The following is an 8,877-nucleotide window of genomic DNA, read 5'->3' as shown; positions in this document are numbered from 1 at the left end:
GTTTCACCACCGTCTCACACCTGTCCCACACCTGTCACAAACCTGTCACACACCTGTCTCACCACCGTCTCACATCTGTCACACACCTGTCTCACCACCATCTCTCCAAGAGTTATAAATGTGAGACAGGTATTTGTAATTATCTGCCAGGCTGCAAACCCCGCCTTCTTGTTTTTAATATTTATTTTTAAACAGGTTCTTTAAATTTTTTTTATGTTGCTATAATCACAGGAGGCTGATGCCTATAAAGACACGTGCACATGCTCAGTGCACGTGTGCAGTGTGGCTGCAAATAAACAGTTCTGACTCATTTATCTGTCCGATCCTTCAGCCTCTCAGCTAAACAACCATGAACCTTTTCAGCCATTTGTCTTGCTCCTTCCTGCACAGTAATCTGTCTGGACTCATTAAGGACGGTTAAATATTTTAGTCATACTTTCTCTACACGCTGTTTGAACCACAGGAAGTTTTTATGACGCCATGTTTGAGTCGCTCCAAACGCTTTATTACATCTTTATTTCTAAAACAAATTCTTTAAAGTCGTTCTGGTCTCTTTAAAGACTCTGATGATGTCACAGGACTTCTTGTTCCTGCTGAGGAGCTCACCTGGTTTCCTGCCAGCAGCACGGTCCCTGGACCCGGACTGGGCCGGTACGGGATGGTCGCTCCCTTCGGTGGAGACTACAGAGACAGAATGAAGAACTGAAGTGTTTAAACACCTGCGAGCAGAAAACAATCACAGCTGGATGTAAAAACATCTGGAGCTTATTCACACGGACAGAAACATTCAAGTTGAGTTTTATGAGAGCGTACAGCAGGAGTGGGCCAAAGTGTTGTACACAAAATGGGCCAGGAATATGTAAACCAACAGGACAATAAAATACAATTTTTACAATAAAATAAATAAAATCAGAACACCACACAAGAACCAGACAAAGTCCACGTGTTTGTTACGATCACAGAAAAGTTGTATCGCCGTAGGAAAACAAAGTTCAACATTATTTCAATTTCAGGATTACTAATCAGGCTGATTGGATCTTTAATACAGGATTCAAACCTCAGGTGAACAAAAGTGATCCAACAGATCCATCGAGTCGTTTTATGAAACAAACGAAACCATGAACCTGGGAGTGAAAACTGTTTCCACAAGTTCAGGATCAGCCTGGAGCTGCTGATCTGGGACCACCTCTGGTCTGAGGTGTGTTAACACAACGCCAAGACGTAAAGACATCAGCAATGGTCACAGAGGGATTGGGTCAAAGGTCAAATCCAAACCATCTGAAGTCCATCGTTCTATGGAGAGAAACATTATTCACAAGTAGACAACACTTCTGACAGCTGGCAGTCTTCACAGCTGATTCACCCTGAAGGTCAGACCGTGCAGTGACTCTGCAGGCCTCAGTCATAGGTCAAAGGTCATGACAGGACAGTTATGAGTTTCTTTAAGCTGGAAAAAGCTCAGATAAGCGTCAGCTTTGTTCGGCTGATGTGGAACATGAAAGAAACACGATCTGATCTGAAGTTTCACGGCTCAGTTAAAAACGTCCTCCAGGACCCAGAAAATGTCCGTTTTCAATTAAACGAGAACATGTCGAGTTCTTCTCCATGTTCATCACTCTGGAAGTCGTCAGAGTGAAATATAAACGATTGTTTGAGTCATGATGCTGAAAACTTATTTTTTAGACTTGACCTCTGCTACGGAGGAAGAAAACTGCCAAAATAAAAATACAGAAGTCAAAATACGCACCTCCAAGTAAATCATGAGCCAACGAATGCAATAAAACAATAATAAAGAGTTTAGACAATTATTACGCAATAAAATGAGAGAAAAATTAATTTGTTTTATTTTAACAGTAATAATTAATGTCTGATTCTTATTTTTGTTTGTAGCTCTTTTATTTTCAGTTTGTTTTTTAAGAGAGGTGAATATTGTGTGAAGGCAGAAGAAACCTCACACCTTTAGGTGAAACAGAAGCAGAACCAGAATCAGAACCATCAGAACCGAACTCTGAGCTTTTATTGCCCACGTCATGACACACAGGCCACCATGCAACTGCAGCTGTGCTCGTCTGTCAGCAAAATATCTCAGGACCCAGTGGACACATTTGAACAACTTGATTCAAGATGGCTGCCACAGCTAATTGACCGTAGCAAACACAAAGATGTTTTTATTTTCATTTGTCTCTCATTGTGGAGCCGACGGGGGAGTTGGAAATACCGTCGCCCGGGTTGCGAGCACGAAAACGTGAAAAATAAACGAGGCACCGACTTCCATTTTGGTGTGTGGCGGCATGGAGGCGATAAAAAGGTCCCTGTCAAAAACTGGGCGTCCACGTCAGAATCCAAGATGGCCACCACCACCATATATATACAGAGAGAGGCGGCGGGTGACAAGCATTCGGTCAGAGAAAACTGCTTCCATTTATAGAAGAGCTTTAAATCCAGTCTTTGTTGTGAAAAAGAAACGGAGAAATAAAAACAGATGTTCTTCAGTTTGACCGGATTTTTGTGACGTGTGTTATTTTTAGCTGCTTTAAAGCTCGAATCATTCTGATCACATCAAAAGATTCCTCTTCCGTCTGAGCGAAACGATCAACTGCAGCTGCGTCTCAGCGCGAGTAGGTTCGGCTAGGGTCAGCTTTTCTTCAGCTGCTGTCGCACATCCAGATGTTCTGAATACAGATGAGCTCTTTGATTTCACCGTTTCCTCTCCGAGTCTCCAGGACGATGCTCCTCCTGACGGCCGCGACCTCGTACGCCAACAATCTGAGCAGAGATTCATTTACTGCTGGACGGGTCCGGATCCACAGCTGGACCGGTCCGGACCCACAGCTGGACGGGTCCGGATCCACAGCTGGACCCGTCCGGACCCACAGCTGGACCGGTCCGGACCCACAGCTGGACCGGTCCGGACCCACAGCTGGACCGGTCCGGATCCACAGCTGGACCTGCAGCTGCCGTCGCCTCCACACAGCTTCAGAGGCACCCGGCAGCTTTTACTCTTTTTATTGTGACCACAGAGAGCCTCCATGTCTGAACGTCAGATGTCTTCATTTAATTTAATTAATTTTTTATCTGGAGTGGAATGAGTCGACACGTTAGACTTTACTGTGGCTCAAAAGAACAAAACCTTCATCTAAACCTGTTAGTAGGTGCTGAAGGTCCTAACTAAAGGTCCATAAGGTCTGTAAAGGTCTTGTTAGTGATCATGATTGACCGCAGCCAGCACTCGGTGACCTGACCAGAACTCGGATCTATGAGAAACGCCCAAGAGCTTCAGAGAAGATCTCTCATCAGGATGCTGCTGGAGATGCATCACTGTGAGGAAACATCACGACAGGAGCGTCGGGTCAAGATCCAGTTCTAGTGTTCTGGACTCGTGACAGCCGAAAGGAGACACGTCGGAGACAGAGACGTACCTCCAGGATGACAGAGCAGATGAGCTTCACACACTGGATGATGGCGTCCTGACCTCCTGATACCGTCACCTCCCTCTCTGTGGAGTTAGGGAGGAGGTCACCTGCCACCTGCACCTGCGCACCTGTTGTCTACACACACCGCACAAAACACACGCACGCACACACACAGTCACAGAGGAAGTGCTGTCAACATGGGAGCAGAAGCTTTTTGTTGTTTTCTTCTGTACTTTTTAGTTGTCCAACTACTTCAGCTGACATTCAGCTGATTCTGCCATTCAGGGATCAAAATGTTCAGCTACTTCAGAACGTTTCGGCTACAACTTTTAGTTTTTGGAACTTTTCAAATCCTTTAACGTTAACTGAATTTTACTTCAGCACATCTGAGTCATATTTAGTTTTTAGCTGCTGTTAGGCTGGGTTTTTTTTTAGATTTCAGCTGCTTTTTTGGCTGGTTATTAGTGTTCAGTTGCTGTTTTGCATTTTTTAGTTATCAGCTGCTATTTGGCTAGTTTTTAGCTTTTAGTTGCAGTTTTGATGGGTTTTCCGCTGCTGTTTGGTTGTTTTTTAGCTTTCTGCTAATGTTTGCTGGTTTTAACTTTCAGCTGCTGTTTGGCTGGTTTCTATCTATCAGCTACTGTTTGGCTGTTTTTTTAAGCAGTTGTTTTGCTGGTTTTTAGTGTTCAGCTGTTGTTTTGCTGGTTTTTAACTTTCAGCTGCTGTTTGGCTGGTTTCTAGCTATCAGCTACTATTTGGCTGTTTTTTTAGTTGTTGTTTTGCTGTTTTTTTGCTTTCAGTTACTTTTTGGCTGGGTTTTAGCTTTTAGCTGCTGTTTTGATAGTTTTTCAGCTGTTGTTTGGCTGTTGTTGGCTTTGGTTCGGATGGTTTGAAGCCTTCAGATGGCTCAGGGTGAATGTGAAGACAAATGTTTAGAGAGCACGCAGAGTTTAACGCTCGGCCTTCGTTTTCTTCTGATGTCGTTCGTTTGACTCCCGTTGCCATGGAAACCGTCAGCTCAGCACCACTCAGAGCGAGCGGAGCGGCGGCTCTGAAGGTTTCGTCCTCCAAACAGCTGAAGTCTTTGCAGCCAGGGACACTCTGCTTGTCCCTCAAGATTTGATTCTGACAAACATCCGACGGGGCCCGAACGAGTCCGTCACAAACCGTCTGACGACTGAAGGCAGCTTGGTTCTGTCAGAACCGACCCGTCAACGCCCAAGTGGGCTGTGATACAAACGGATAAAGAGAACAGACTCTATGGAGTTCTTGGTCATGTGGCTCTGGAGCCACATGTGGGCCCTTTGGTCCTCCTTCAGGGACACTCAGGACTCCAACAGGAAATGTTTGTTAGAGTTGAGCGTTAATGTAATTTGACTTTAGTGCTTTAATTTCTTTTATAAAATAAAAAGCTCATTTCTCCTGTTTGAACATGCACATTGAAATGCTCACATTAGTTGTTGTTGTTGATTTATTGACGAGTTGTTTGTTGTTTAGCTCGGCACACTCACCTCTCTGATCTCCTTGATCTTGGAGCCGCCCTTACCGATGAGGGAGCCACACTGGCTGGCCGGGACGACCAACCGCAGCGTGACCGGAGGTTTGAGGGCCACCGCGCCGTTGGCCACCAGCGCCGACAGGTCCTGACAGGAAACGACACAAACAGATGGATTCAAACCCGCAACTGTGGAGGCCAAAACAAACAAATTAAAGGAGGTGGAGACCAGTGGAGGAGGAGACGACGAAGAGCTTTACATGTCAGCTTCAGCTCGGCCTCGTTGATTAACCGATCGTACTCACAGGAAGTGATTCAGGCCGTTATTTATTAGCAGAGTTAATTAAAGAACCAGAGGAGGAGGAGGAGGAGGAGGAGGAGGAGGAGGAGGAGGAGGAGGAGGAGGAGGAGGAAGAGCAACAGCTAGGATTAAAGCTGGACTGACGCTCAGGATGAGACGGATCGTCTTCCTGTTCCTGTGGTCCGACAGGTTCTGATGGAACCACACAGCCACAGTTGGGTAAAATAAAACCTGGTTCTGTTGGGTTTTAGTCAGCGCTTGGCCTGAGAGCGAACATGTACCGTTAGTCTTACTGGGTCGGGTTAAGTTTCATCTCAGAACTTTCCTCTGATGCTAAACTGAGAAGAGAAACGAGCTGCAGAAAGATCCAGATCCAAGCTGAAGGTTTGAAAAGGTTCTGGTCCGGTTCTTCCAAACACTGGGCTCACATCCTGCAGCCCAAATGGACTCAAGTTAAATTCAAGCGCTAAAAACGTAGTTCCCCCTAAATGGTTCTTTTCATGATTTTATTTGGAGTTTGTGGATTAATCTCATTAAAAATCTTCAGATTATTCTGCTTTAAACTCTCGGCTTGAACTTCTGGTACCGTCGGTCTGACTGTTCTGGGCCGGGTGGGCCTGTCAGTCAAAAAGAGTCTCCAGAACTTCTCCAGAACTCCACCTTCTGCAGGTTAGACGATTGTTATTTGAAACAGTTTGCCAGTTCTTCCAGCAGTTTTAAAAACACACTTTGCTCTGATTTCTTTCATTTTGCTGCTTTTCTCAAACAGAACAAAGCTGAGAAGATCTGAGAAGATCCTCGTGACCTCAGCTCTTCATCAACGCGTGAAGGTTGAATCTGAAGCTTCAAGGCTGAGCCGTGAATGAAACCACCTGATAAAAACACTGAATTAGTTTTCTTTTATAAAAAACATGAAGTGTTAAAACGCTCTCAGTGGATTTATTTTCTGTGGACAAAGAGGCGTCCTGGATCTCCTGGTTGGATGGAGCAGGAACCAGCTGTGGCTGAACCTCACTTTTTAAACCCAAATGGGTTCTGCTCTTCCTTTAACGTCATAAAACCAAAACTCGCCAGCACGAAGTCTCCGAGGACTCCAGGACGAGCTGCAGGGACGGAGGATACCTCGTATTCAAAATCAACGTTTTTTATTTCAATAAATCGTTTCACTGAAAACTATCAGGATGTTCAGAAACACAGAAGACCAGAACATTTCCTGTTAAACCATCAAACTGGATCGACTGTCAGAGACAGGAAGTGAAGTGCAGGGGACAATGTAAGGGTACGATTTGTCCAACAATCCCCTTTTAAGCTTTTCTCTTCAGTCTGGAAGTCTTTGTGGTTAAAACTTTCAGATTTAGCTCTAAAAACTGTTATTTGAGAGCTTGTTTTTGTTTTTAGAGTTGTTTAGTTCTGATCTGAGGAGGCTGACAGTCGGATGGAGGTTGTCCAAGGACCATTTGTGGCCTCAGCCTGTTATTGACCGTAAGTGGTTCAGGAAATGAGACCTAATGGAGTTGGCTCTGATAATGTTCCCCTGAGAAAGTGTTGTGTTCGTAGCTACATGCTCTGGAGCAAGTGGCAGATATGAGCTGGGTCAAACAATCCCATTAGACAGGACCTGAATGGCTTCCAGCCAGAAAGGAAGCGCTGCAGAGGATTTAAAGGTTAGCTTCTTCTCTGTGCACGTTTGGTTCACAGTGAGGCTTTTATTATTTATAGAGATTTAAAGCCCAAGTAAAAAGGCTTCACGTCAGATAAAGAAAAAAGCGTCAAAACATTTGAAAAAATAAAAAAAGAAGACAGGGTCTTAAAAAGGAGGTGAATCAGTTACAAAACACTTAAAAATGACCAGAGTTCTTCATCCTGACTCCCGGAGGAAAACACATCCAGAATCTGAGACTCACAGCAACAAAAGCATAAGGAAATTTAAGGGTCTAGAAGATGTGGAAGGAGATGTGTGAGATCACAAAAAAAAACACATTTTATCTCTTCCAACTTTCAGTTTTCATCTGATTCAGAATAAAAAAAAAGACATTTAGTAGAAATGGTGCAGAACAGCAACGTGTCATGTCAGGTGAATGTCATACGCTGAAACGCAGCCCAAATTCTGGGTTACTCAACTTCCTGGCACAACCACAGACCACTGAGCTACCACAGCCTCTGTGTGGAGCAGAGAGCTGCTATCTAGGGCACCCAGGGGAGCAGATGGTGGGGGTTAAGGGCCTTGCATAAGGGCCCAGAGTGGGGCAAATGAGGATGAGGAAGGTGTGTGTGTTTCACTTTTCCCACCCAAGTTTTTTATGTTGTTGGTCCGGGGGGTCGAACTGGCGACCTTCCTACAACATGCTCACCTTCTCTAACCTCTGTGCCATCACTCCCCATATTTTACATACTGGACATAAATTTTTACATTTCTTTTCCATCTTTAAACAGGAAGAAGTGTTGGCTGGAGCACTGTTTTTACCCAAAAGGGGCGGAGAATTGTTTTCTCCCAAAAAGAGGCGGAGCATTGTTCTCTCCAAAAAATGCCACCCAGAGTATGGATATGTTGCTGTGTTCTATAAGAAAAATAAAATGGGTCCAAGAACCAACCCCTACAGCACCGAGCAGGTCAGAAGCTCAGTGTGTGTTTGATGTGTGTACAGTGTGTACAGTGTGTATACAGTGTGTGTACAGTGTGTGTACAGTGTGTATACAGTGCAAATACAGTGCGAGTACATTGTATGTATAGTGTGTACAGTGTGCATACAGTGTGTATACAGTGTGTGTACAGTGTGTACAGTGTGAGTACAGTGTGTGTACAGTGTGTATACAGTGTGTGCACAGTGTGTGTACACTGTGTATACAGTGTGTGCAGTGTGTATACAGTGTGTGTACTATGTGTGTACAGTGTATGCGCAGTGTGTGTACAGTGTGTGTACAGTGTTCATACAGTGTGTGTACAGTGTGTGTACAGTGTGTATACAGTGCGTGTACAGTATGTATACAGTGTGTGCAATGTGTGTACAGTGTGTGTACATTGTGTGTGCAGTGTGTGTACAGTAAGTGGGCAGTGTGTCTACAGTGTGTGTGCAGTGTGTGTACAGTGTGTATACAGTGTGTGTACAGTGTGTGCAGTGTATGTACAGTGTGTATGCAGTGTTTGCGCAGTGTGTGTACAAGGTGTGCACAGTGTGTGTACAGTGTGTGTAGAGTGTGTGTACAGTATGTTTACAGTGTGTGCACAGTGTGTATACACTTTGTGAACAGTGTGTGCGCAGTGTGTGTACAGTGTGTGTAGAGCGTGTGTGCAGTATGTGTGCTGTGTGTGCATTGTATGTACAATGTGTTTACAGTGTGTATACAGTGTGTAAAGTGTGTGTACAGTGTGTGCGCAGTGTGTGTACACTGTGTATACAGTGTGTATGCAGTGTGTGCGCAGTGTGTGTACAGTGTGTGTAAGGTGTGTGTATAGAGTGTGTGTGCAATGTACGTACAGTGTGTATAGTGTGCAATGTGTGTGCAGTGTGTAAAGTGTGTGTACAGTGTGTGCAAAGTGTGTGTGCAGTGTAAGTACAGCGTGTATACAGTGTGTGTACATTGTGTGTGCAGTGTGTGTACAGTGTTTGTGCAGTGTGTGTGCAGTGTGTGTACAGTGTATTTACAGTGTGTGTACAATGAGTATACAG

General features: G+C 44.6%; 1 protein-coding gene across 2 annotated transcripts in view; it reads right to left on the bottom strand.

Annotated features, from left to right (window-relative positions):
- The window catches only part of pcbp4 (poly(rC) binding protein 4), a 30,580-nt gene that overhangs the window by 15,263 nt on the left and 6,440 nt on the right, over positions 1-8,877 (bottom strand). For both annotated transcript variants that reach the window (XM_037679016.1, XM_037679015.1), the window contains exons 5-7: positions 4,925-5,056; positions 3,420-3,548; positions 607-681 (exon numbers count right to left, since the gene is read on the bottom strand). In XM_037679016.1, coding sequence (XP_037534944.1) covers positions 607-681; positions 3,420-3,548; positions 4,925-5,056 — 336 coding nt within the window. The remainder of the gene's footprint in view (positions 1-606; positions 682-3,419; positions 3,549-4,924; positions 5,057-8,877) is intronic.

Source organism: Nematolebias whitei, chromosome 7, assembly GCF_014905685.2.
Source record: "Nematolebias whitei isolate Nwh7 chromosome 7, NemWhi1, whole genome shotgun sequence".
NCBI classification, from domain to species: Eukaryota; Metazoa; Chordata; class Actinopteri; order Cyprinodontiformes; family Rivulidae; genus Nematolebias; species Nematolebias whitei.
This window is presented reverse-complemented; position numbering and strand designations above follow the sequence as displayed.